This window comes from Kogia breviceps, chromosome 12 (genome assembly GCF_026419965.1).
Source record: "Kogia breviceps isolate mKogBre1 chromosome 12, mKogBre1 haplotype 1, whole genome shotgun sequence".
Classification (NCBI taxonomy): domain Eukaryota; kingdom Metazoa; phylum Chordata; class Mammalia; order Artiodactyla; family Physeteridae; genus Kogia; species Kogia breviceps.
In genome coordinates this window covers 39,450,760-39,478,670 of record NC_081321.1, presented here as the reverse complement: position 1 = coordinate 39,478,670, position 27,911 = coordinate 39,450,760, and the positions used below count along the sequence as shown (strand labels likewise).

General features: G+C 53.1%; 1 protein-coding gene across 12 annotated transcripts in view; it reads left to right on the top strand.

Moving 5' to 3' along the window:
- Positions 1-27,911, top strand: part of NCKAP5L (NCK associated protein 5 like) — a 30,739-nt gene that overhangs the window by 515 nt on the left and 2,313 nt on the right. For 6 of the 12 annotated variants that reach the window (XR_010835805.1, XM_067009249.1, XM_067009252.1 and 3 more), the window contains exons 2-9: positions 16,811-16,872; positions 17,948-18,106; positions 18,831-18,899; positions 19,003-19,041; positions 19,759-19,878; positions 22,811-22,924; positions 24,038-26,667; positions 27,627-27,789. Coding sequence is in view for 11 of the 12 variants with exons in the window: in XM_067009249.1 (XP_066865350.1) it covers positions 16,837-16,872; positions 17,948-18,106; positions 18,831-18,899; positions 19,003-19,041; positions 19,759-19,878; positions 22,811-22,924; positions 24,038-26,667; positions 27,627-27,789 (3,330 nt within the window). In the remaining variant the exon portion in view is untranslated. Of the gene's footprint in view, positions 1-14,401; positions 14,465-14,838; positions 14,882-16,810; positions 16,873-17,947; positions 18,107-18,830; positions 18,900-19,002; positions 19,042-19,758; positions 19,879-22,810; positions 22,925-24,037; positions 26,668-27,626; positions 27,790-27,911 lie in introns of those variants that run through there. The other 6 variants (XM_067009254.1, XM_067009253.1, XM_067009248.1 and 3 more) reach the window with 5 other exon arrangements.

The window sequence follows — 27,911 nt, the reverse complement described above, 5'->3', positions numbered from 1 at the left end:
CTCTCCAAAGCGCAGGCGCGGAGACGAGCCTCGGGCTTCTCTTCGCACTCCTTGCTGTCTCCGTGGCCTGGGGCGGTAGGGTATAGGAGACGTGGGGGGAGGCGGAGAGATCGGGGTCTCCCGGAACGACCCTTCAGTGGCTCAGAGGGACTGCGGGGAGGAGGAGGGTAGCCGGGCGGGCTGAACACTGAAGAGAGGCAGAGGAAGGGAGAAGGGCTGGGCAGGGAGTGAAGCCAGGACAGCTCTTGCAGGAAAGGCTCTCTGGGTCCTGGCTGCGGTGCCAGAAGAATGCAGAGAATTTATCTGTGCCCGACACTCCACTGGCCTAGGTCTACTAGGAGTGCGGCTGTCTGAACCCCAGCCCCCGTGGTCTCTCCAGCCCTGGGACTGCCCCAAGGGCACGGAGGACCCTTACCTCCCACAGGCCTGGTTTTCCAGGTGTCTCAGCGCTATCCACCAGCCTGTCCAGCTGCTACTTCTTAAATGCCTGCCTTCCTGAGTAGCTAGGGGTCTTAGGCTGCCCGGTTGTCTGGCTGTAAAGGCAGTGCTTCTATGCCCTCCCTACCACTGCTCTCCCTCCCCCACAGGTCCTCCTGCTTAAGCACAGTTGTCTGCCAGAGATAGTGGTGGAAACAAATGCCTGGGACAGGTGTGGTCCTGGAGGACAGTAGCTAAGGGTCAGTGTCTAATGGTTCAGTGGGCAGTACTTTGGGGAAAGTGAACCTAGCCCAGTTGCCTTGTTGCAGACCCTCTTGCAAGATATGCCAGCTGACTCAGAGACTCACTCCTTGTCTTTCAAGAACGGAGGCACAAAATTCACTGCTCATATTTATTGGGTGCCTGTCTTTCTAAGAACAACGTGGGGTTAGTGAGTTTCTTACCTCAGAGAAACACTTGCATCCCTGTCTAGGGAGATATCTCCACTTGGTTCAACTTTGTTTTCAGTCTATGGTCTGTACATGAGGTGGTGTGAACCCTCCAGCATCTCTCTCCAGCTCAGGCCTTTGGAAGAGAGTGAGAACCTGGAGAGGCAGATGCCCTGGACTGCAGGGAAAAAGGCCCTTCTACAATAGGCAAGTGGAAACCAGTGTGTATGAGCTGTTATCACTGAGGACTGGGAGTCAGAAGTTCTGGTCCCTGCTCTTCATAGGTTGCTGTGTGACCTCAGCCAAGGTAGTTTGCCTCTCTGGTGCTCTTTTCCACCATCTGTAAAGTTCAGCAGTTGGATTAGAAAGCTCTACTATTCCTTTCCACTTTTTGACGTTGTATGGCTCCACTGATGAGTGAAATTGGAGGGGAGTAAGGTCCTCCAGCAGGGTGGCTAAGTTTGAAGAGGTAAGTTGCTTAGGAGTAGAACCTTGGGTGGAGGGACGCAGACTCCCTTATCCTGCCTAAGAATAGCCACTGTGCTGCTCACCCCTGGTGCCAGTGCCTTGGATTATGAACTCCTGTTGGCTGGGATTTGGCCCACCCATCAAGGCCTCCGGTGAGACATCCTGGCAGGCCAGTCTTTGAGCTGTGCCTTTGGGGAGGGGTTGAGAGAGGAGGAGGCAGCCAAGGGCCAGCACGGGAAGCAGATTCCCAGGAGACAGTTTGCATCTCAGCTGTTGGGACTTGTTTTAGGATCTGGGCCAGGGAGTACAGCACACTCATCCACCCTGTTATGGAAAGAGGACAAGGAGAGCCCCGCTGCTGTTGCCCATCCCACCCGCTGGCCCTACTCACCTCACCTCTGTACTCACACCCCCAGCTCCCAGGCAAGGGGCGTAAGGAATCTTCCCTGCTACCCTCACCCAGCCAGCCTACCAGACCCTGCCACGCCAGCCAGGCAGCAGCAGGGAGAGGCTGCCGCAACCCCACCTTTCCCAGACTCCCTCCCTCCTGGGGGGTAGAGCTTTCTCAGGAGTCAGACTCTCCAGGCTGATACTTGCTCTCTAGCCCAAGAACCAAAGGCCTTCACTTTCTCCTTGTTTGTTTTTATCCTTGGTCTCCCAGGTGCTGAGGGAGATGTCAAAAGAGAGGTGGTGGTTTAAAAGGCCGTGGGATTGGTTGGATGTGGAGCACATTCTCCTGCATTGCTTTTCCCTCTGCTAGCTTCCCAGGAGCCCTCTTCCCTGGGCCCTGCTGCCCATGAGAGTGAAGCTACAGCAGGAGGTATTTAGGTTAGAGCCCAAGGAAACCTTCCTCAGTGCTAGAAACCCCTGGGGTGGAGAATGGAAGCTCCCAGGAAGGTCAGTTTCCCAGAAAGTGGTTAACAGTGGAGTCCCTGTCAGAGTGAAGGATGTGGCTGTTGCTAGGCAGAGGCTGCCGTTTCCTCTTGGGGTGTGGCTCTGAGGCCAGCCAGCCAGAGGCCCTGTTAGAAGCAGGAGGAGAAAGGACTCTTGCCTGATAACGAAAGAGGGGTCCCTGGCCCCATCAGCCTTGGGTCACCAGAAGCACATCTCTCAGAACAAATGCTGCTTCTGCCCCTGCTTCCCCAGCTCCTCCCCTAATTCACCACCTCTACCACTGTCTGCTTTGACAATCCTCACCCAAACCTAGCAGACTCCTCCTGCCTCAGTCTGGCTGCACTAATGGACTGATTGGATTTTCTATACTTGGAGTTTGGGATTTCTGATTGAACATGCAAATTTATGTAAATCAATCTGGGATCTGCCACTACGTCATAACAACATAGAGTCAGGCTGGAAGGAATTCTAGAGACAGTATAGTCCAATGCCCTCATGTTAAAAATGGGGAAACTGAAAAAAAAGGTGGGGAGTACACTGAAGTCTAGAGGGGGAAGTGATTTGTACAATGATGAGTGTCAGAGGCGGGGCTCCTGACTCTGGTCTAGTGTTTTACATTGTACCATTCTGCCTTAATTTCTTGTGCATGAGGGGGCCTGGGCAGATTTAAGGCAGAGAGGGCAGTTCTTGAACCTGATATTGTGGAGAGCTAAGCCCTTAGGGGTCAGAGTGTTATCTCAGGGTCCCCCATGGGCTCTGGTCAGCTCTCTTAACGTGCTGAAAAAAAACAACTTCAAATCCCTTAGAATAACACCCTTAATATTTTTCCCCAGGCCCTGCCCTGGAGGGTTGGAAAACAAGGTCTTTGGTTGCTCCCTGGCTTGGCACTTATGGTTCCCCAAAACTGAGATTGTGTCTGTTCCCAGCATCTCTCACAGTACCAAGCACGTAGTAGGCTGCAGATGGATCTGCACAAGCAGTGCCTCCATGTTTACACTTCATCCACATTCAAGTGTGTGCTGCTTGCCTCCACGGCCACAATGGGAAAAGATCTTTGGTCTTCTGTGACCACCCTCCCCTCCTGTCCTGGAGGAGGCACAGACCAGCTGCGCCTCCTCTGCTGGTTTCTAAAGCAGTGACCGACTAGGCAGGCCTTGCTGTAGAAAAGATCTCATTATCTTAAGGTCAGTGCCAAAGGGGGGTGGGGGCTGCCGAGATGGGGTTGTGTCCCAAAGAAGCAATCTCCCCACTTGACATGATTTGATCTGATCTACCCACCTGGCTGCCAGGTGCCCCCTGCTCCCACTTCATGGACTGCGCCTGTCACATGGGGCTATTTGGAGAGCTGAGCCCTCACTTAGCCTGTAGTGCCTGTGCATGTTGCAGAGATGGCGGAGATGCTCAAAGCAGCTGTTGGCCTGCTTTACAGTGCTTTGGGAGAGTAGTGTTTTGGCTCAAGATCAGAACCCTGGACTCCCTGCCAAGGCTTCCACCAGGCCCTGGCAGCCTGGGGAGGGGGCTTGGGGCACATATTTGGTGTCTTCCTCACCTTCACCCCAAACCCAGGTCTGGCTGACTCTGAAAGAAGTGCCCTTGTCTTCAGCACCTTCCCAAAGCACGACAGATATGGAGCTAGCACGTCTAGTTCACTGCCCAGTGGCCATTGGCACCTATATCCTTAGCTCCGTGTGAGCCAGATCTTTCTCCCTGGGCCTCAGTTTCCCAGTCTGTGCTGATGGATTAACGAGGCATCATCACTGGGGTGTGGCACCTGCTTGATAATTAACATTTTCCCTACTCTGGGAGTTACACAGATGAAAGAGGCCTGAGGAGGCCAGGTTGTTATTAAGGTGAATTATCATTGCTGCTATTCCTGATTTCTAAAAATCCAGCAGCTGCTGGGAAGAGCCCAGTCAGGCACAGCTCCCTGAACCTTATGCTGGTCCTTAAGCTCTGGGAGTTCTCCAGGACTTGCTAAGCTTTAAAAAAAAAAAAAAAAAAAAAAAAAGTATAGGTATTTTACAAGGAGAGACGCTTCATTCTGCTGCTCATGCTGTTGCCTGCAAGACTTGAGTGGTGAGTGCTGCTTGGGGTGTTGGTCTGCAGTTCTCACTATAATGCAGGGCTTGAAACTGTCCTTCCCTGAAGACCCTCTGGGTAGGAGAATGATGAGGTCTTTCCTGGAGGGGAATGTGAGAGGCCCTGGAATTCCTGGGGTGTGGCCCTGGGGTTCTCAGCAGCTGCTGTTACAGGGGCTGATTCATTTCACTCCCAGCTGGCTTGATGTGAGGGCTGTAATTGGCCCTTTTGTGTGAGGATCTGTTGAGGCACCCTCAGAACCTGCCCGCGGAAGCCCCAGGCACTAAAGGAGTCCTTTACCCTACCTTACCCCTACCTGTCCCAAACCTTCCCCTTGCCCAAGCTCCCACCTCTGCCTCTGCCCTTGGCCAGACTTACCCCCTTCTCAGGGGTAAGAATGAACCTACCTCTTATCCAGGCGGAAGTAGCCCTAACTTTTTTTTTTTTTTTGAGATTTATTTATTTTATTTTTTTGGCTGCGTTGGGTCTTCGTTGCTGCACGCGGGCTTTCTCTAGTTGCAGCGACTGGGGGCCACTCTTCATTGTGGTGCACGGGCTTCTCATTGCGGTGGCTTCTCATTGTGGAGCAGAGGCTCTAGGCGCGCGGGCTTCAGTAGTAGTTGTGGCACGTGGGCTCAGTAGTTGTGGCTTAGCAGGCTCTAGAGTGCAGGCTCAGTAGTTGTGGTGCATGGGCTTAGTTGCTCCGTGGCATGTGGAATCTTCCCAGACCAGGGATCGAACCCGTGTCCCCTTGCATTGGCAGGCGGGTTCTTAACCACTGTGCCACCAGGGAAGTCCCCTAACTTCTGAATAGTCTTGTTGCTGCCAATGCCCACCACAGCGGGGGCTGGGGGGCCTCTCCCCCACGTTGGGGAGAGATTGCTGGGAAGAAAGAAAGTGAAGACACTGGTGTTCCTTGGCCAGACCCCATACTCATCTGTCTAGACCTCCTCACACCTCCCTTGTCCTGGGGCCGGGTCCTTACTTCCTAACGTGGGAAGAAGAGAGTAGATGGCCCCATCTGGGAGGGGCTTTAGAAATCACCTGGTCAAGTGGTTATTCCTTCTAACATTTGTTTTTTGTTTTATATTCTTTTATTTTTTCACTAGATTTTTTTTTACATAGCCCAAAGATCAAAATGATACAAAAAGGCATACATTAAGAATCTCAGTCCCCCCTCCACCCCTTCTCCCTCCATAGATAATCACTTATTAATTTCTTAAATATCCCTTGTTTTTTAATACAAAAATAAACACAAGTATATATTCTTTTTCCCCCCCTTGCCCAAAAGATAGCATATAGAATATACTGTCTTCATCTGTCACCAGTTGGCAGTATCTGCGTGTACAGAGATTTCTTCTGTCACCATGTCGGGACTCTGGTTTCTGACCTTCACCACCCACCTCAGTGTCCCCCAGTCGACCCCAGGCCAGGAGCAGGGTTCATTTACCTTCATATACCAAACTTCATTCAGATGCCAAAACCAAGGAATTCTCAAGCTGTGGCCTGCTCTTACTAAGTACTAGGTGTGGTGCCAGACTCTGGGGGTACAGTGGTGATCCCAGAAGTCCATGTTAATCAAATAATTAAACAGTTATAAAGTTACAGCTGTGATGGAGGCTGCAAAAAAAGGTCAAGTACCATGAGACCAGGTAATCAGAGGCCCTACCCGCCTTGGTGTGTGAGGGATGTGCATGTGTTAGGGGCAGGCACATGACACAGCACAGAGCTGGGGCAGGAGTCTGGGGACAGGGCTGCAGAAATGGTGCCACGTAACCTGGGAAGCTGGGTTTCTCAACTTGACTTCAGTGGTGTCTCTTATCCCCACTAACCCCAGTCTGTGGGATGTCTTGGACCCCTTGAGTTTTACTGTGTCCAAGACAAGAGGCCCCCTTCTCTGCCAGATGATGCTGAAAATGCCTACTCCCCTGCCTCCACCCCATTGCCTTCTGTTTCCCCAGCTCTGGGCCTGTGGGCTCCTGAAGCTAGAGCCTTCCTTTCCACTGCAGGCTGAAGGGAAGTTGGGGGGTGTTTGCTTCTCACTTCCTCTGTAGACAGCACCTCACTTCCTGTCCCCAGGGCTAGAAGAAGGCTAAAGCTCCTGGCTTTGCTGTCCCTTCCTCTCTACCTGCCTTGCTTTCCTGGGAAGCCTGTGGGGCCCATAGGAGGAAGGCAGCATCAAATCCAAGGGCTTCTCCCTAAAGGCCCTGCCGGACTCCTCACCCCCACGTCCCCCACCCCACACAAGGGGACCTGTCTTCTCAGATGCAGTCCATTTCCAGACGTGATCTCATCCTTCCATGCCCTCTGGGAAGAGAGGAGTCAGAGAGAGAGCTCACCCCATTTGACAGATAAGAAAACTGAGTCAGGAGTTTCTAGGCTTCACCTAGGGGCATTCAGTATCACTGAGCCAGACTGGAATCAAGGAAACCTGACTCCCATTTATGGGCACAAATGAGCAGAGCCTAGTCGGAATTGTGGGTGAACCAGAGCTACTTTCTCCTCCCAGAGCAGAGCTGGCAGCTTAAGAGGTCACCTATGGGCTCTGGCCAAATGGCACCCACTGAGTCAACACTAAAGCTGCCTGGACAGGAAGACACTTGGTTGGCCAGAGCCCATTCCCTTTGAAGAAAGAGGCCAGGATATGAAGCCTGGGGGAGTGAGCACTAGGGACTGAGCATGGGGGGCTGGCTGAGTATATGCCCAGCTCCTTGGGGCCTGCATGTGCAGCCTGAGAGCCAATAGGCTGTGCAGCCTCCCAGGCCCTTTTTCTCTTGGATCAGAGAGCAGATAGCTGAAGTTCCAGTTGTCAGCTCTGGTATTGTCTCCAGGAGCCTCTCTGCCTCTGTTCCTCCTGTGGGACCCAGCATATGTCTCCGGTTACACCCAGGATGTTGAAAAGATGCTGACTCTCCTGTTCGGTCAGGGGATAGGAGATGAGTTGGTAACTGGCCTGGGCCAGGGGACCAAGAAACACTCACCTTCAAATGCCCTTCAGTCCAGCTGCACTGAGTCATTCTGTTTCCATACACACCCAGAGACTTCTGCCTCCTGCTGCCTGGAATGACCCCCTTCCCTTTTCCTTGTAGCTAAACCCTATCTGTCTATAAAGGCTGAGTTCCCTAGATGCTCAAATTCTGAGAAACTGTTCCAGCTTAATATTTCTCTCCTGATTTTTAAAGTTCTCCAAAGACTTCTCTTGTGGAACCTCCTTCACAGTACAGCTATTTACCTACATGTCTTACATCCCCTACTAGTCTGAAAGCTCCAAGAAGTCTGAAAAGAACTGACCCATCTCTAAATTGCCTCCCAATACCCAGCACTGTACCTCCCACTGAGTGATCTGTCCAGAATATTTGCAGAATGAATAGATTAGTCCCTTTGCCAGAGGGCATCACTGAGACCTGGGAGAAGGTTGAGAGCTTGGAAAAGTTCATATCAATGTTCAGGACAAATCTGAAAATGTCCTTGCTCACTTCTCAGTGTGGCTTTTCATATGGACCTTCAGAGCCACTTGGGTTGGGGGCCGTCACTGGGGATCTTTAAGGGAACCTGATGAGTCCACTGTACCTTCTCACCTGTCCTGTCTTTCTGATCTTTTTCTGTCTGGAATGAAAGGAGATCACCAAGTTCAGGACCTCATTGGCAGGAGCAGTGCCCTGGCAGGAAGTGGAGGGGGGGCAAGGAAATATAAGCAGGGCCCCTCTTCAGGGAGCTCCCCTTCTAACATCATGGAAGTTGCTTCTCTCAGGGAGTGCTAGAGAACAGGACACATTACAGTTTGAAATACTGATCCTGCAGGAGGCACTTGAAGAAGAGAGATCAACATGGGCCGCCACTGTCAGTCCAGGACAGCTTTTCAGAAGAATGTTGCTCTGCGGCCAGCCCAGGGCAGGGCTTCCAGGGCCATGTTGAGGGCTTTCATCTGTCCCCAAAGCAGTAGGAGGTCATGGGAAGATTTGAAGCAGGAAGGACGCAATCAGATTTACAGTTTTAGAAAGAAGATTGCTCTGCAAGAGCTCCCTTGGAAAAGAGATTGTGGCAGGGAAAATACAAGATCAGCCTGGAACATCTTCTCGTGCCAGAAAGTAAGCAAATGTTAAATAAATAAACATTTTTTTTTTAATGGAGGCATGTTGAAAGGACACAGGAGCCAATCTGAAAGCATGGCCAAAGCTGGAATTTAAGCAGTAAAATAAGTGGTGATGATAATATTGGATTAAAATCCAAAGAATAAAATAATGCCTGTGAGTCCATACTCATACAAATATGGAATTAAGTAAATGGGAGTGAAGAGACAGCTTTTTCTTACAGAAAACTTCCAATTAATAAATTACAAGGAATGAGGGAAATCGAAAATTATTGTTAGGGCACCATAGTAATTGCTGCAATCAAGATCCACTGATGAATCCTAAAATGAGTGGGTGAAAATTTATGCAGAAACAGGATTTTGCATGGTCACAAAGTATTGCCCTCCCCCCAAATATTTATTATTACAAAAGAAAAAGTATGTTTTCATTTTACAGTACAGAAACCCACTAGTAGACTCCACCTAACCAAGTGATCAAGGTTAACATCACCAGTAATAAGATATCTCAGCATCATGTATACACACCCCCCTGATAGAATGCACTGAGAAGGGCACATCACCTCTGTGATATTCTTTCCCAAAATCCATAACCTCAATCTCATTGGAGAAAACATCAAACAAACTCATATTAGGAAGTATTCTCCAAAGTACTGACCAGTTACCTTCCAAAGTGTCGAGGTCATAAAAGACAAAGACTGGGAATTCCCTGGCGGTTCAGTGGTTAGGACTCTGCACTTTAACCACAAAAGGCTTGGGTTTGATCCCTGGTTGGGGAGCTAAGCTCCTGCAAGCCGCTTGGAGCGGCCAAAACAAACAGACCGAGGAACTGTCATGGATCACAGGAGACTAAGGAGTCATGGTGACTAAGTACAATGTGGGATCCTGGATCGGATCTTGGGATAGAATACCAGTGGAAAGGACATCAGTGGAAAAACTGGTTAAGATCCAAATAAAGTCTGTGGGTTTTTTTTTTTAATATTTATTTATTTGTTTATTTATTTATTTTGGCTGCACCAGGTCTTAGTTGCAGCATGCGGGATTTTTAGTTGTGGCATGTGGACTTCTTAGTTGTGGCATGTGGACTCTTAGTTGCAGCATGCATGCGGGATCTAGTTCCCTGACCAGGGATTGAACCCGGGCCCCCTGCATTGGGAGCTTGGAGTCTTACCCACTGGACCACGTGTGGGTTTTTTTAACTGTTTTGCTAATGAATGATGTAGAACAGTGAGAACATGCTGCTATGTCTGTTTTTTTTTTTTTAAGGTATACACACATACACTCACAAATAAATAACACAGAAGAAGAGGTGGAAGATAGCTGCAGAGAGTGGTAGACAAGGGAAACGTTGTCCAGGAGGAAGTGGTCACTATCAAGACAGAGAAAAGACAACCACAGAATAGGAGAAAACTTTTGCAAATCATATATCTGGTAAGGGACCTGTGTTCAGAATATATAAAGAATTCTTACAACTCGACAGTAAAAAGACACATAACCCAACTAAACAATGGGCAAAGGGATCTGAATAGACTTGTCTCCAGGGAAGATATACAAATTGCCAATAAGCCAATGAAAAGATGTTCAACATCATCAATCAGAGAAATATAAATCAAAACCATAAAAATCCCTTCAGGACTTCCCTGGTGGCACAGTCCGTGTTCCACAACAAGAGAAGCCACCGCAATGAGAAGCCCGCATGCTGTAACAAAGAGTAGCCCCCACTTGCCACAACTAGAGAAGGCCCGTGCACAACAACAAAGACCCAACACAGCCAAAAAAAAAAAAAAAATCACTTCACATTTACTAAGGTGACTTAGAATCAGAAAATCAGACAATAACAAGTGGTGAAGATGTGGAGAAATTGCAGCCCTCACACATTGTTGATGGAACTCCAAAATGGTGCATCCACTTTGGGAAACAGTTTGGCAGTTCCTCAAAAGGTTAAACCTAAAGTCACCATACAACCCAGCAATCCCACTGCTAGGTGTATACCCAAGAGGAAATGAAAACATCCATCCAGACCATTTGTACACTGGTGTGTACACTGCTTAGAGCAGCATTATGCATAATAGCCAAAAAGTGGAAACAGTTCAAATGTCCATCAATAGCTGAATGGATAAACAAATTGTGACATAGCCATACAATGGAATATTCTGTGGCCATAAAAAGGAATGTAGTACTGATGCATGCTTCAACAGAGATGAACCTTGGAAACATTATGCAGAGTGAAAGAAGCCAGTCACAGAAGACCACCTATTGTATGATTCCATTCATATGAAATGTCCAGAATGGGGAAATCTATAGAGACAGAAAATAGATTAGTGGTTGCCTTGGTTTGGGTGTGAGGGGCTGGTAACTCAGGAGTAATGAAAATGTTCTAAAATTGACAATGGCCATGATGGTATATATTGGTGAATATACTACAAACCACTGAATTGTACACTTTAAATGGGTGAGTTGTGTGGGAGTTGAACTATGTCTCGAAGCTTTAAAAAACATAGTCCAGCAGGAAGTGGCCACCAGAGGCATTTGTGCTTGAGAAGGCAATGGGGACTGAAAAATATTGTACGATTTAGCATTGTGGCAGCTACTGCTGAAGTTGGACCAGGTTGAGGAAGGAGTGAGAAGTGAGGGTGGCTTTTTTTGAGAAGTTTGGCTGTGAAAGGCAAAAGAGGGCAGTATCTGGAGAAATGTCAGGGGGAAATTATTTTTAAGATGAAAGGTACCTGAGAAGTTGTAAAGGTAGATGGGAAAGATCCCTTCAGGAAGTAGACCGTGCGACATAAATGGGGAGGGTCTGGGGTAGGAAGGACTGGCCTTGCCTGGGAAAAGGGCAGCCCCTCTGCTGTAACAGGAGGAGAGAAGGAAGTACAAAGGATTCCGATGGGGCTGGGACTATGGTGGCGGGAGGTTTGAGGGGTTTCCCCTCTGCTGGCTTCAATCTGCTGGGGAAGCGAGGGGAGGTGGTAGACCAGAAGTTTGAGGTGACTGGAGAGGGTGTGAGTCGTTGCAGAGAACGAGAGAATAACTCTAAGCCTTGGTAAGAGTGCCAGCAGGACTGCCCATGTGGCTGAGATAGCCTTCCTTTGGTGAAGAGAGAGTGAGAAATAGTGTGAGCAAAAGCCCTGGGGACAGGAGTGTTAAGTCCTGTCCTTCCCTTCCCTTCCCTACTCTAGACTGGAAAGAAGCATTGACCTCGAATGCTCAAGTCAAGGAATCCCAGGGATCTTCTAACTTTGCTGTCCAGTATAGTTGCCACCAGCTGCATATGGCTATTTAAATTTAAAATTCAGTTCCTCAGTTGGACTAGCCACATTTCAAATGCTCAGTAGCCATGTGTGGCTGGTGGCTGCCGTATTGAACAGCATGGAATAAACATTTTCATCATCACAGAAAGGTCTACTGGACCACACTGTTCTAAGAAAAGTGATTCTTTTCAAACTGCTGAGTCTAAGGACCCCTCTACAATATAAAAATTGAAGACCCCAAAGAACTTTGATTCATATAGATTGTACCTATTGACATTTACTTGTCATACAAATTAGAACTGAGAGTTTTAAACATTTACTTAATTCATTTAAAAGTAACAATAAACCCGTTAACATATTTTATGAAAAATAATCATATATTTTCCAAAACAAAAAATAGTGAAAAGAATGGCATTGTTCTTCATTTTTGCAAATCTGTCATGTCTGACTTAATAGAAGGCAGCTGGATTCTCATATCGGCTTCTGTATTCAATCTGTCGTGTTAATCACATATCATGTAGTCTCTGGAAAATGCCACTATATACTCATGAGAGAATGAGAGTTAAAAGGTAAATAATGTCTCAGTGATATTGTGAAAATAGTTTTGACCCTGTAGATTCCTTGAAAGGGCCTCGGGGTCCTTGGACCACACTTTGAGAACCACTGTTCTAGAACAACCTCCACTTGGCATGAAGAACTTATCCTTGAGAAACTGAGTGATTTGCCTAAAGTCACACAGCAAATAAATTGCATTGTTGGGACTATAAGCCTCTGCATTCTGGTCTGAGGCTTTTTCCAGTACCCTTGGCCGGGCTAGGATGGGCCTGCAGGGCTTTTGGGAGTGGGACCTGGGCTTCTTGGCGGCAGAACCCCTGGTGTGTGCCCCTATAAATAAACCCATTGTGTCTGTCCGAGCCCTTTCCCTCTCCCCACCCTTAGCAGTTGCTTTTATTGTTGGCTTATGCTGTGAACAGGGGATGTTGAGGATCTGGGGGAGGAGAGATAAATGGTATTGAAATCTATAAGCCTTTTGAGCTCATAACACTACTGCCCTTCCTCCTGCCCTGCCTGGAAAGGCAGGGGACTGGCCTATGGTCAGTTTGAAAGAACCTATACCATGGTCTGGAGGTTCTTGGAGTGCCTGTGAAGAGGAAGTTGGAGGAGGGGTGCAGTGGGCCTCTTCCCCATGGACACTTGCCTCTCAGAAGGGCTATTGTGTCTTGGGGCCCGTTGTCAGGAGGAGGAAAGGAAATTCTTGTCTGCCTCTTTCCCTGAGGGGGGAGGAGACCAGTTGGAATACTTAGGGCTAAAAGATGCTTTAGGCCAGATTAAGGTAGCCACTTTCAGGCTAGGAATGCCCTGGGGCCTCAGTCCTCATTTTCCTCCCCACATCCCAGGGCAGTGCAGGGCTGATCTTGTCTGGAAAGGAGTGTTTGCTGTGGGTGAAGAAGTTGCTGTTTACAAGTAGACTTTTGGGTGTGACTGGGATTTCAGAAAGCAGCTGGGGGATGGGGGGAGCAGAGGGGAAATGGTTGTGTTACGGATGATTCTGTTATTAAAGTGAGCTCCATCTCTGCCTTCCCACAGCTGCCTACCCCTCCCCCACCTCCTGGCCCCTTGCTTTTTTCCCTAGAGGACCCCCGGGGGGAACAGCTGGTGAGTGAGGGGCTCATCAGGGCCCAAAGGCCTTGGCTAAGGGCCAGGGTAAGGGAGTCTGGAGGACAGGCTTGCTGCCATCTCTCTGGCCCCTTCCTCCCAGGCCTGGACTCTGAGTTTAGGGAGGGGGTCTTGCCGGTGCCCTGGCTGGGGAGGGGGTGGGAGCTGCAGACTCTACTCCTTGGATCTGGCTGACTGAAAGGTCAGGACAGTCCCATCTTTTGGGGCTGGGGGGTCTTACATGAGTGACTAGGCTGAAGAGATAGTGGTCACCCAGATTCACTCAGGGATGGGGCTGCACCCACCTCATCCCCGGGTTACCCAGAAACCCCCTGAAAAGCTGTTCCCCCTTCCCTGTCTCTGAAGGAGGGCCAGAGAGGCTCTGCTTTTCCTCCCTTCCTCCCCTCCCTCCCTTCGGCACTGAGGTCACCTCCCTCTGAATCAGGCTTTTGCGGGGGCGGGGTTGCCAGTTGGCAGTTCTGGCGGGAGAAGCCTCCCATTCAAGCTCGAGCTCCCACCCACTGCAGCTCCATCCCTACCCATCCTGGCCAGCATCATGTGTTCCAGACCCACATCCACCATCTGGGATATGGTGTGGGACTACCAGAGGAATGCCTGAAACCAGGGCCATCCCGAAAAACCCAGGCCAGGGCTTTTCCTGCGCCCCAGGTGGGCTGAGCACAGAAGCTGTGAGTAGCAGTTGTGGGGCCTGAGGGAGTACGAGGGTGCTCGGCCCTGGGGAGGTGGGTCCCACTGACCCTGCAGGGACAGCCATTGGGGAACCGACCTGAGGTTTTTTTTGTTTTTGTTTTTCTCATGAGATTTGGGTTGAAATCCCAGACTCTGAAGGACCAAATTCCTAACTGGGCTCAGATTGGGAGCTAGAGGTGGTATTATCTCTCTCTATCTTGATGTTCCCTAGAGGAGGGTAAAGATGCAGGAAGTTTTCTTTCACCACAGAAATCTTGAGCTCAAACTCATCTTGCTCACAGCGTACGTGTCTCCCCAGCGCCAAGTTTAAATGCAGGCCTCTTCGGAGTGACTCAGCAACCCAGGCTGACAGCTTCCTGCCTGCCCTCTGCTTGTGGCCCTGCAGACACAGAGAAAACCCGTCGCCCTGAGTTGGCTGGACCACTTTGGCATAGGGCAGAAAACTTCTCCCCAAGGTGGGTCTGAGTCACAGCCTGCCTTCAGCCGACATTTCCAGAGCCTCTCCCAGGCCCTGCTCAGGATACAGAGACCGACCCCCATGACAGAGCTGTTGCGCTTAGGGGGCTTGTCCCTTGGAGGGTCTCCCCTAGGTCACAGTGGCACTCAGGCCTCCCTGCCCTGGGATACCCAGGGGCTCAGATCAGGAGGGTGGCAGTAGTTGGCTTTGTGGGGTGTGTTGGGTCCCTGCCCTCCTCAACATGCAAAGCCACATATACCTACTGCACAGCCAGCCCTCGCAGTCTAGGCCTCATGCCTAAGCTGGATGCTTTTTTTTATTTTTATTTTTATTTTTTTTTAGGAGAAGATAACCCTCCTAAACCATCTTCACCCTTGGTTTGGTTTTTGTTGCGTGAAGAAAACAAAGACTCGAGGTTTCTACTGTTTTATCTTTCCCTTATCTGGCTTCCAGACTCTGCCCTGTTCATCCTACTCCCCTCCTTCATCACCCTGTTGTTTTTTCACACTCCCCACCCCAGCCCCTCTATTCCTGGAGGTGTCCACTGGGGAACTAAGTGGTGAGGGGGCTGAGGGGACGCTGGTGATCTGTGGGAACAGGCCTCTCCTAGAGCAGTGGGAGCCTCTGCCTGGCAAGAGGATGCTGGCCCAGAGATGGGTGATGTGGGGTGGCCTGGACCTGGTCCAATGGTGGAGATAACCCGAGGACTTTTTTGGTTTTAACCCCTATTTGCGTATGTGGGAAGGAGGATTTTTCCTGAATTTTTTTCGTTTCTTTCGAGGACTGTCCATTTCTAAATATATCAAGCATGATAATGTTGTGAGCAAAATGAAGTTATACTTGATACATTTTTATGACGTTAAAATAACAAAGGACTTTAGATTGTGGCAGAGTGTTAAAAATAAGCATTACACAGGGCTTCCCTGGTGGCACAGTGGTTGAGAGTCCGCCTGCCGATGCAGGGGACGCGGGTTCGTGCCCCGGTCTGGGAAGATCCCACATGCCGTGGAGCGGCTGGGCCCGTGAGCCATGGCCACTGAGCCTGCGCATCCGGAGCCTGTGCTCCGCAACGGGAGAGGCCACAACAGTGAGAGGCCTGCGTACAGGAAAAAAAAAAAAAAAAAAAAAAAAAAGCATTACACAGTTTTTCCTTTTATTCTGGTTTTCAGAAGCCCCCTTCCCATTATTGTGCACACATGCTTGTTCTCTCTCCCTCCCCCATCCCATCCAGAAAGGAGCATTCTCCTTTTCTGCTGTTACCCTTTCTCTTTCTAGGGTATCAGGCAGAGAAGAATGAGGACTGGGCTGACTCTGCAGCTGGAGGGCTGGCAGGGACGGGGTTGAAGAGGAGGAGGCCCCTGAGGGCAGGGCAGAGGGGCAGCACCTCACATCTTCAGGAGACCCTCCTGGCTCAGACCCCCTGGGTGACGGGCCTGGGACTCAGAGTCCCCTTGCAGGTGAACCGCTGAAGTAGCAGTGGGCGCCAAAACGTGAAAAGCCTCCATTTATTGAGTCCGTGCAAGACACTCTACATACATTATCTCACTTCATGCTCCAACAACCCTTTGGACTAAGTATTCTTATCCCCATTATACAGCTGAGGAACAGATTTTGCAGAGTCAGATTCTAACCCAGATCTCTCTAACTACAAAGCTCTGAGAGCACTGGGACTAACTCCACAGAGCACACAGTACAACGTGTGTGTACAGAGAGGCTGCGTAGGAAGCGGGGACCCAGGCCCGTCCATTGTGCTTTGTGAACCTGCCATATGATGTGGGCAGCATCCTTTGCCTCTGGAGCCTGCTTCAGACCAGGCTGGCACCCCTGCCTTGCCCTTCTTTTACAATGTCAATAGGAGAATCAGATGCGACTGATGATGCATGAGAAAGTGCCAGCACACAGGATGCACTCTGGGTATGTGGTGTAGCTTCCTGTGTCTCAGTTTCCTCATCTCACGTATAGGTGTTGATAATAGCACTTAATTCCCTTTGTGGTTATGAGGATTAAAGAAGAATTTTGGAAGGGCTGTGTGGCTGTTCATTCCCCTCTGGCTGAGAGCTGGGGACGTTTGCACTGGCTCTTTCCTCTGCCTGGAATGCTTTTCCCATTCCAGGATTTCATCCAGCCTTCATTCAGGTCTCTGCCTTGCTGTCACCTCCAGAGCCTTTTTGGAACCTGATGTCTGTTCATTGGCTTATCTGGTATTACCTGCCTCCCCCAATAGAATGGGAGCCTCATAAAGGCAGGGCTTTCTCTGGCTTGTTTATCCCTATGGCCCAGGATGCCAGGCAGCAGGAACCCAGTAAATGCATGGCTGACATCGTCTCCCTCTGTGTCTCCACAGGCAAGGTGACCATTCTGGCTGCCTGCATGAGTGTGCCAGCCTGGGTGAGAAGGCAGAGACAGGTGAGAGGCTGTGGAGCCTGTGCGTGCTGGTGGTGGGGACTGGAGGAGGAGGGCTGGGGTGGGAGAGGCAGCCCCTGTGCCCCACGGGAGGGAAGAGCATTCAGATGCCTGATAGCTGCCGAGAGCTCCTCTCTTCCTTGGCCCAAAAGTGCTAAGCCCCTTTTGTGGTAGCTGCAGTGGGTCAGGGAGGCAAGTAGTTGGTGGTAGACTGGGGGCCTCCAACCTTTTACGTTAGGAAAGGTTTCCCATCTACTGGAAATTTCTACAGTATTTGTGCAGAGGAAAGAAATGAGTACTTTCCTCTAGCTGAGAAATTGAAACTCAAATGGAAGGTGAAGACTAGTCAGGTAAAGCCAGTCACTATGGCAACACTTTGGGGGTGGGGATCACATAATGCAATACAGGTCAGAACCCTGGCTCTGTGTGCTCAGGCAATGACACACTAGTCTGTACAGCTGTCAGTCCGTCTCTTATACGCCACGTATCACACCAAGAAGTGTGAGTGTGGACAGTGAAGTGAAGACAGTGTCCCTGCCCTCGCAGAGTTGACAGCCTTGGGGGACAGTCACAGCCGTGCAGGAGCAGTACGTGACCCGGCCTTGGAGTGGGGGCCCTGGAGAATGAATAGGAAGGAGCTGGCCAAACGGTAGGGGGGTAGGTGTCGAGACCCCTGCGGAGGGCCCAGCGTGCACAGAGGCTGGTCCCCTGGGGCCTCGCTGCAGGGAGTCTTGGAGGCCTGCAGGCCACCTCCCACTCTGCCCGAGAGGATACGGGCGCCAGGGCGCCAGTCTGAGGCAGCGTCAGCGGAGAATTCAGGTTTCTTGGCTCCTGGCCAGTGTCTGTGTGACCTGTGAGAGGGCGAGAGCAATTATGGGTTTTATAAAACAATGGTCTCTGTTCTTGAGATGGGAAGAGTGTGTCTATGTATCTGTCCCGTGAGCAGGAGTCTTAGCCTGACCTTGAGTTGTTACAGTGTCCATGGCACGGGGGTCACACTGATCCAAACTCCGAGAATACTGACAACTTTCGTCTCTGTCCTCCTCCTCCTCCGCTCACCTCCCGTGCCCTGGAGTAGCCTGCCAGGGCTTCTCTCACTTGTCCCCAGGGCCTGATGTCGGAGGCCATGGACCAGCCAGCTGGGAGCCCTGGAAACCCGAAGCCAGGAGAGGGTGGTGAGGGCAGCATGGAGCCAGGCACCTGCCAGGAGCTCCTGCACCGGCTGCGGGAGCTGGAGGTGGGGCACGGGGCAGCGGGGGGCAGCAGTGCTGGCCAGAGCCCTGGGGAGCTTGGGTGGGTTCTGGGATGCGGGCGACCTTCCTCTCAGCCCGCTGTGCCAGGCTGGAGCAGAGCTGAACGTTTCTTTAGCAGAGCCCCTCTGAGAACCCCTTTCCTTGCTCTTCACTCTGCAGCCTGCGCGCCAGCTCAGGACAAGAGGCGTGCGCAAGGGTGGGGCCATCCTAACCCCCAGAATGTCTCCCTTCTTTACCCCTCTTCTCCCCTGCTTTCATGCCCCTGCTCTAGGAAAGGGGTGGCCGCAGAGACCACAGAAAGAAGGGTCTCAGGAGTTGAGGGACAAAGACATGGATCCTTAAACTAGGCCTTTTTCCACATTCCTAAGACCCTGCCCTCCTCCCTCCAGGCTCCTCTGCCCTCTCCCCAGGGAAATAAGGGTTACTTTTGGCACCTCCCACCTTCGGTCCTCCTGGTTGCTGTGTCTCCCCAGCCCCTGCAGCCTCACTGACTGAAGTTGGGGTAACAAAAAAACCAGCCATCTCAGCTCTGCCTTCTTCATGCTCTGGGTCTGCAGGCCTCCCCCCCTGGCAGAATCAGACCAGAGCCAAGAGCTGGGGCAGATGTAGAGCTAGTAGACTCCTTGCCTCCCCTTCCCCAAGAGGAACTTGCCCTGGGGGAAGAATGATCCCTTAGCCTCCTATTTGCCCTCCTCCTCCTTCCTGCAGGCAGAGAACTCGGCACTCGCCCAGGCCAATGAAAACCAGCGGGAGACCTACGAGCGCTGTCTGGATGAGGTCTGTGGAACTGATGCTCCCCGCAGGGTGGATAGCTTGTCGATTCCAGGCAGAGGCTGGGTTGGCTGACAGCTCTTCCTCAGCTCTGCCTTTCTGTCCCCAGGTTGCCAACCACGTGGTGCAGGCGCTACTGAACCAAAAGGTAAAAGGCCACAAGAGGCGTTCTCACCCTCTGCCCTGAGCCCAGACGCCCTGGGAGGAGGCCCTGGGTACAGCAGGGGAGGTCCTTCCTGTGGACCCCTGTACCTGCTTAGATAGGGAATAGAGGAGGGTGGAAATGGCATCTTGGCCCTCCAGTGAAGTCCCCTTTCTCTGTCTTGGACAGTCCATACTGTTCTACCTGGCTAGGTAAGGCCAAGTCTCTGAGCTATGGTAACTTTGATTTGGGCTTGAATCCTTCTGTTATCCTGGCCCCAGCTAGTTTCTCCAGGTTGCGATAGCCCTGATAGCAATGTTGATGTTGTAAGCATAAGGTGACATCTAAATATTTACTCAAGTACTGTGGGTAATTTCTTGACACATGGGCCACTCTGACCCCCAGGTCTTCCTCTGCCTTATATGGGCCCTTCTTTGACGTGTGCTTTCTAAGAGGCAGGGGATTGGCTACAGGATTGTGAAAGTTGCCAAAGGGAACGGAATTACCTCTGACCAGGGGTGGTAAACATTAGAAAATTTACCGTCTCCAGAAGATGTGATAACCATAAACAGGCAGGGTCAGCTCCCTCATAGAAGGAGGCTGCAAGAGAAGGGCAAGCCCAGCAGGAGTGCCCGCTGCCCTGATGAAGGCAACTGTGCTCATACCACTCTCCCCCTCCCCACCATCTTCTCTTTGTCTTCCTCCACCTCCTGGGGGTGGCAGGACCTGCGGGAGGAGTGCATCAAGCTGAAGAAGAGGGTATTTGACCTGGAACGGCAGAACCAGATGCTGAGTGCCCTGTTTCAGCAGAAACTTCAGCTCACAGCAGGCTCCCTCCCTCAGGTGAGCACAAGAGATTCTCCTTCCTGCCTCACATCTCAGCTTCCTGCCTCCCACGAGCCCTGTCAATATCATCACCCTCTCTTCTCCCAGACACCTACAGAAGTAGGCCCTCAGCCGTTGCCCTCCATTCTGGGGGCTGTGGCCATCCAGGGCAGGCCGACCTAGCCTGATAGATCTAAGCCTTAGGTAAGGGGGAAGCTTCCTGAGTTCCCTTAAGCTTGGCTCTCCCCCACCTCCCAGGTGCTCCCTGCCCAGCTGGATGGTATCCCTTCTTGTTGACAGAGAAGATCCTTGCTTCCTCTGCCTTCAGACGGGTGGAGGCTGAAAATGCAATTATTTCGAGCTCCCAAGGGGCCCCTTTGGCCTCTGCGTTGCCTTCTTCTTGGCCAGGGGCAGGGGTGGGGCCGGGTGTAAGGCACCCAGTGCTTGGTGTCACAGAGAGGTCAGGAAAGGCACTTCACCCGGATGACTCTGTGCATGCCTAGCTGCATGTGCTCACCCACTGATCCAAGCATGGCTGTGGACGCTGTCCCTGTTCTAGCCCTGAAACCTGCCTTACCCAGGAGAAGCAGGAGGCTACTGGGAATGAGTCCTGGGCTCAGTTAAGATGGCACTTGGGGTCCACTCTGTCGGGAAGCCCCAAGGATGGGGTGAGACCTGGGTGGATCAGGAACAGCTCCAGGTACCTGAGGTGAACGGTGGGTTCTGAGGTCAACCAGCACACCGCCAGCCCACCCCGACCTTGACAAGAAGAGAAACACCTTGTGTGTATGTCTGAATTTGTGTGTCTGTGATGCAAACCAGGCAGCTCTTGGCCCCCATATCCTGAGCAGGATGCCCTCAGCTCTCTGGGTAACCTGACCCCTGGCAGAGAAGCGTCTCACTACCATGGCCTTTCTGCAGCCCGTCTCACCAGGCCGGTGCAGACCTGGGTGAATCAGCGTCAGTGACTCTGCAGCTCCCCCTGCCCTGGGTCTGTCCCTGCTGTAGGGTTGACCCAGGAATCCCCAGAGGCCTGACCCACACCAGCCAAGCTTACCCTGTTGTCCATACCCTTCTCAGTGACTGATGATAACAGAGGTGTAGATCATCCTGAAATTGTTTTTTACTTAAATGAATTCTGGGATTTGAATTGGGAATTTTTAAATGAATTTTGGGGTTTGGGACCGTAGATTTATCTTCCCCAGAAGTAACATGACATAATGGAAAGAGCATGAACCTTGGCCTCAGAAAAACTTGGGTTGGGTCCCTAACTTATCTGATTCTTAGCTGTGGGACCTTGGGTAAATTATTTAACCACACAAACCACAGGTTTTTTCCCTTATAAATGGGGATAAAAATACCTATATTGCAGGTTGTTGTGAGGATTAAATGAGATAATATCTAGTGCTTGGCCCGTAGTAGATAGTCAGTGACTGGTGGCTAGTTGTCATTATTAATGTTATTTCCAAGTTGTGCTTTGCTAGGATGGAAGCTCCATTGAGCAAATGCTAATTAAGCTCTTACTGTGAGCAGTGCCTTTGCCAACAGGTATGGAATTGGACAGAGCTGTGGCCCGTGCAGTGCGAACGTAACCGCTGAGACTTGGGGCTGCTGGACACTAAGGCAGGGCTACAGAGTGTGACACTGCTGACCAAGAGCCCAAGGGGCACAGAGGCCATCAGAGATGGGCTGGGGAGGGTTCCTTGAAGGAGGTGACGTCAGACCTGGACCCTGATGGATGGGATATTTTAAAAGACTGCAGTAGGGGTCTGGGAGAAGGGGTTCCCTGTGGAAGGAACAGAGCAGGGAATCCTAGGGAGCCGAGAGTTGTTTACCTGGACTTGAGCAAAGGATGTATAAAGAGTGAGTGAGAGAGAGCTGGGGATGGCGTCACGGAAGAACCAGCAGGCCCGGCCGGAATGCCGGCAGAGGGGTTCAGACTTGTCTCTGGAGGCAGTGGGCAGGCAGAGGAGGCTATGAGCACAGAGATTCTTTAGGCAAAGAAGAAAAAGATGCTTTAGGCTGCCTTGTGCACAGGAGATTGAAAAGCCACCCAGCCAGGTCAGAAAAACTGAAATGCTGAGCAGCGTCCAGGCCAGAGGTGTAAGGATCGTGGGCCGCAGGAGCGGCTGCAGCTGGCCAGACTGGAGGGGAGGCAGAGACACCACAGAGACAGGATTTAACAGCCATGGAGAATGAGACGGGGAGAATTAAAGCTGACTTGTATCTAGTCAAGATGCCTAGCAGTAGGGGAATGAGAGAGAAATGATCCATGATTAAGTACTACTTTTGTGGGAATTCCCTGGTGGTCCAGTGGTTAGGACTCCGCTCTTCCACTGCAGGGGGCGTAGGTTTGATCCCTGGTTGGGGAACTAAGATCCCACATGCCATGTGGTGCAGCCAAAAACAATACTACTTTTGTAATCCTCAGAGCAGAGATTTCACATGAGTCCATTCAGGGGAGACAGAAGTGATAACTCCCACCATCTCTTTTCCAGGACCCAGTAACAAATGCCTCTTCCGTTAGTCTCAGCCAACCCTGTGGATGCTGGGTCACGGGTAGTCAGAACAAGAAGGAGCCTCGAGGCTCACCCTCTGTAATCAGGGAGGAGGCCCCTCAGGAAAGCAGAGGGTCCTGGAGGCTCGCTGGACACCTGGGTTAGGCCTGCCACTGCCTGCTGGCCCAGGGGCACTCCTCTTTCTCCAGATCTCCCTACCCTGTCCCACCTCCCGGCCACCTGGGCTTGCACTTCTTCAATCTACCTGTGCTGTGGTCTCCCAAGGCTCCTCTGACGAAGTGGTGAGAGCCACACCTTGGGCCGGGAGACATCACCCAAGGAGCAGACTTGGAAGAACGTTTCCCTGCCCCTGGATGGGAAGCCATAGCTTCCTGTGGGAGTAGGGACCTGGGACGGACAGCACCTGTGCTAACCTCGCCTCTCCCCTACAGATCCCACTCGCCCCACTCCAGCTGCCTTCAGAGCCACCAGCCTCCCCCACCCTGAGCTCCGCTGAGGGACCGGCCACCTCGCTGCCTCTGGGGCGCTGTGCTGGGCAGAGAGAGGTAGGAGCGCTGGGCACTGTGGTCTGTGGCTCCACTGGCTCCGGGCTTGTCAGCCGGTGCTCCACGGCTGTTTCCTAATGAGTCCCAGGGGAAGGGCTGCTTCCGGGCACACAGATTCTTGTCCAGGCTGGGTGTGAACCCTCAGCTGTCAGCTTGTACCAAGAAAAACAGATCCCCACCCCCAGCCACTGGTCTCGCGAGCAAAGGCGTTCTAGTACAGCAGTCAGACTCACAGTTAATACTTCCTGAGCTCTTAGTCTGTGCCAGGCACTGTGCTGGACATCTGGATCTCATTTATCTTTTTTTTTTTTTTTTGGTAATTTTTGGCATACATTTATAATCATACACATATTTATTTATCCCAGTCCAGAACTATTATTCATTCTTTCTTTTGCATATCTGGTTTCATTCATCTTATTTTGTGAGATTAAACATAATCACCATCGTATTTTACAGGTGATACAATGAAGCTTAGAGATTAAATAACTTGCTGAAAGTCATATAACTAGTTAAGCAGTGGACCTGGGTCTTGAACTCCTACACTCTGGCTCCAGAGCCCATGTAGTTAACCACTGTACCAGATTAGACGGGGCCTAAGAAGGGGCCTGGGAGAAGCAGGAAAGGGTTTGCAATGGATTCATTCCCAGTCTGCTTCTCCACGGGGATCAGCTCAGCAGGACAGCTGCCTGACCTGAGGAGGCCCGGGCTTGCCTGCAGCAACTGACTTAGGACTTGGCCACATCACATCCCTTTCTTGAGTCTGTGTTCTTTCTGGAGACTGAGAAATGGACAGGCCTCCCTCCCCTGGGGCAAACATAGATACCAGGGTTGTAGGTGGTCAGCCCTGCTGACCCTCAAATGCTGGTAGCAAGTGGTGCTGAGATAACCAGAAAGGGAGGTGGGTGCCCACACAACCCCAGGTGTGGCAGGAAGGACAGATGGGGTAACCCGGACTCAGAGACTCTTGAGGAAGCTTTCCAGCATATCCCAGAAGCTATCAGTTCCTTTTGGGGACACAGACAAACCAGGCCAGCTCTGTTCCTGGCATACTCAGTTATGCCAGCTCGGGTTCCCGGCCTGCACGTGGTCTCCTCATGCCATTTCTCCCCCAAGGTGTGTTGGGAGCAGCAGCTGCGGCCAGGAGGCCCAGGACCCCCGGCTGCCCCACCCCCAGCGCTGGAGGCCCTATCCCCGTTCCTTCGAAAGAAAGCCCAGATCCTGGAGGTGCTGAGAGCCCTGGAAGAGACTGACCCCTTGCTTCTGTGCTCACCTGCCACCCCCTGGCCGCCTCCAGGCGAGGGTTCCGGCTCCCCAGAGCCCATCAATGGCGAGCTATGTGGCCCATCTCAGCCTGAACCCTCTCCCTGGGCCTCCTACCTGCTACTAGGTCCTGGTAGCCTGGGAGGCCTGCTGCACTGGGAGCGCCTCTTAGGGGGCCCAGGGGAGGAAGAGAGTGCTGGGCGGCCCTGGGGCCCTAGTAGGGGCTCCCCACAGGCCCAGGGCACCAGTTCTGGGCCACCCTGCGCCCCAGGCAGCAGCTCCTCCTCCTCTTCTGATGAGGCAGGTGACCCCAACGAGGCATCCAGCCCTGACACCCTGCTCGGGGCCCTGGCCTGTAAACAGCTGAACTTGGGCCAGCTCCTTGAGGACACGGAGTCTTACCTACAGGCCTTCTTGGCCGGGGCTGCTTGCCCAGTCGGCGGGGACCAGCTGGGTCCCAGGCAGCCATCCTCCCCAGACCAGGGGCCCCCACAGCTGTCCAAGTCCAAAGGCCTCCCCAAGTCAGCTTGGGGAGGGGGTACCCCGGAGGCCCACAGGCCGGGCTTTGGTGCTACCTCAGAGGGCCAGGGGCCCCTCCCCTTCCTCAGCATGTTCATGGGTGCGGGGGACGCCCCCCTGGGCTCACGGTCTGGCCACCCCCACTCCTCATCTCAGGTGAAAAGCAAGCTCCAAATTGGCCCCCCTTCTCCCGGGGAAGCCCAAGGACCCCTTCTGCCCTCTCCAGCCAGAGGTCTCAAGTTTCTAAAGCTGCCTCCAGCCTCAGAGAAGGTACCCAGCCCAGGGGGCCCCCAGCTCAGCCCACAGCTCCCCCGGAACTCCCGAATCCCCTGTCGGAACAGTGGCTCAGATGGCAGCCCCTCCCCGCTGCCGGCCCGCAGGGGTCTGGGCGGAGGAGAGCTGTCCCCAGAGGGGGCGCAGGGCCTGCCCACCAGCCCGTCACCCTGCCCTACAACCCCAGATTCTGCACAGCTCAGACCTCCCCAGCCAGCCTTGTCCACTACGCTTTCCCCGGGACCAGTGGTGTCTCCTTGCTACGAGAACATTCTGGACCTTTCCCGGAGCACCTTTAGGGGGCCTTCCCCAGAGCCACCTCCATCCCCGCTGCAGGTGCCCACCTACCCACAACTAACTCTGGAGGTGCCACGGGCCCCTGAGGTCCTCAGAAGCCCTGGAGTCCCCTCCAGCCCTTGCCACCCAGAATCCTGCCCCTATGAGAGTGCCCAGGAGAAGAGTTTGGACAAGGCAGGCTCGGAGTCTCCCCACCCTGGCCGCAGGACCCCCGGCAGCTCGTCCAAGAAACCTGGCCAGGGGCCGGGCCGGCGACCTGGGGATCCTGGCTACACACCTCTGCGGGACAGACTAGCAGCCCTGGGGAAACTGAAGACTGGCCCCGAGGGGCCCCAGGGCCCAGAAAAGAATGGGGTGCCAGCTAGGCCTGGCACCGAGAAGGCCCGGGGAGGAGGGAAGTCAGGGGAGAGCACTGGAGACACAGCGCCCTCTGCCTCCAGGCCCCCAGAGCAGCCAGAAGCCAAGGGGGCCCTACGGGGGGCCGTGGCCTTAGGCACAAGCAGCCTGAAGCAACAGGAATCTGGGCTCCTGGGGGACCCTGGGTCCCGAGTCTACTCTTCCCACTCCATGGGGGCCCGGGTGGACCTGGAGCCTGTCTCACCAAGGAGCTGCCTCACCAAAGTGGAGCTGGCCAAGAGCCGGCTGGCAGGGGCCCTGTGCCCCCAGGTACCCCGCACCCCTGCCAAAGTGCCAACCTCGGCCCCCAGCCTCAGCAAGCCCAATAAGAGTCCCCATGGCAGCCCGACAAAGCTGCCTTCTAAGTCGCCCACCAAGGTGGTGACCCGACCTGCAGCCCCACCAGCCACCAAGGAGCCCCCCAAGCCTGACAAGGGGAAGGGCCCACCCTGGGCAGACTGCGGCGGCACTACGGCCCAGCCCACACCCCCAGCACCTGGCCCTGCAGACCCAGGCCCAGGCCCTGAGGGGCGGGCCCCACACTCGGCCATCGAGGAGAAGGTGATGAAGGGCATCGAGGAGAACATGCTGCGGCTCCAGGGCCAGGAGCGGGCGCCTGGCACCGAGGCCAAGCACCGCAACGCTAGCAGCATCGCCAGCTGGTTCGGCCTTAAGAAGAGCAAGCTGCCAGCACTGAACCGCCGCACAGAGGCCGCCAAGGGCAAGGAAGGGGCTGGCGGGGGCTCCCCACTCCGGAAGGAGGTCAAGATGGAAGCCCGGAAGCTGGAGGCCGAGAGCCTCAACATCTCCAAGCTGATGGCCAAGGCAGAAGACCTGCGCCGGGCACTGGAGGAGGAGAAGGCCTACCTGAGCAGCAGGGCCCGGCCACGGCCCGGGGGGCCAGCGCCGGGGCCCAGTGCAGGCCTGGGGCAGGTGCAGGGCCAGCTGGCCGGCATGTACCAGGGTGCGGACACCTTCATGCAGCAGCTGCTCAACAGGTGAGAGCCTGGGACCAGCTGGCAGGGGTTTGGTGGCTGGGGGCCCTTTTCCCTACACGGGCATCCCTGGGGTTGGGACTGCCTTTCCCGGGAACTGGGGCTTCCCAGAGGTCAAAGGGTGTAGGAGGTCAAATGAAATGGCACCAGAGCACCTTGAGGGTTAATGGCCTGGCCCAGAGGAGAGACTGGGGCCTCGAACAACGAGCCAGGGGTTTGTGCCCCAGCTCCCCTCATCTCTGGCTGGCTGACATTCAACTTGCTGAGACCCAGTTTCTCATTTGAGAAGAGTTAACAGTCCACATTTTCTTAGATTGTCTTGAGTCAGATGAGGCAACCTGTCTGAGGTGCAGCATGCAGTAGTTAAGGGAGTGCTAGTACCTAACAGCTGATGCAGGTCTTCTCCCTCCCGGGTTTTCTATCCTGTAGAAAAAGGAGGGCTCCCTTCCCATCTTGCCCTTTGGCACCTGCCACAGACTTAGCAAAGGGAGCTCTGGTTTAGAGAAGGGGCTACCCCATCTTGGGGTTGCTGTGCCTGGGCCAGGTAAGGCAGAATGTCCTCAGGAATCGGGCTCCAGGTAGGGTGTGGTTTGGACAGCAGGTGCGCTCAGTGTCAGCTGGGGTAGGCAGGGTGTGTCGCATGTGGACCAGGATGTGACCATGCCTGCTCTCTATCGGTAGACATTGTCGGAGAGGTCTCTAGGCTTGACCCTGGGTAGCTTTGGAGGAGTTCTCCCATATTCCCTGCCCCTGCTGATCCTCTGGAGTTTTCCCTGGGGTCTTGAGGTCTCAGGTCATGAGGTCCTGAGGTTGATGTGGGAAGCCACCAGGGATATGTCCTCTTCCCCAGGGGCAGGGGGCAGTGGGTGCCTCACTAGGCCCAGCGCCATTGGAGGGAGGGAGGCCAGAATGTGTGAGTGGGCCCGGGCCTCCCTCATGGCAATCTGCACTGCCGCCCCTAGGGTGGATGGCAAGGAGCTGCCCCCCAAGAGCTGGCGGGAGCCCAAACCTGAGTATGGCGATTTCCAGCCAGTGTCCTCTGACCCCAAGAACCCCTGGCCAGCCTGTGGGCCCCGAAATGGCCTGGTGGGCGCTCTTCAGGGCTGCGGGAAACCTCCTGGGAAGGTAAGTTCCTGGGGCGGGGGCTGGGTGGAGGGCCTGGCTCCATGGTCCTGCCAAGTCTCTTACCGCCTGGAGGGCTCCCCTTCCCTGGGGCCTGGAAGCTGCTGGATGCCTTTCTCGTCCCT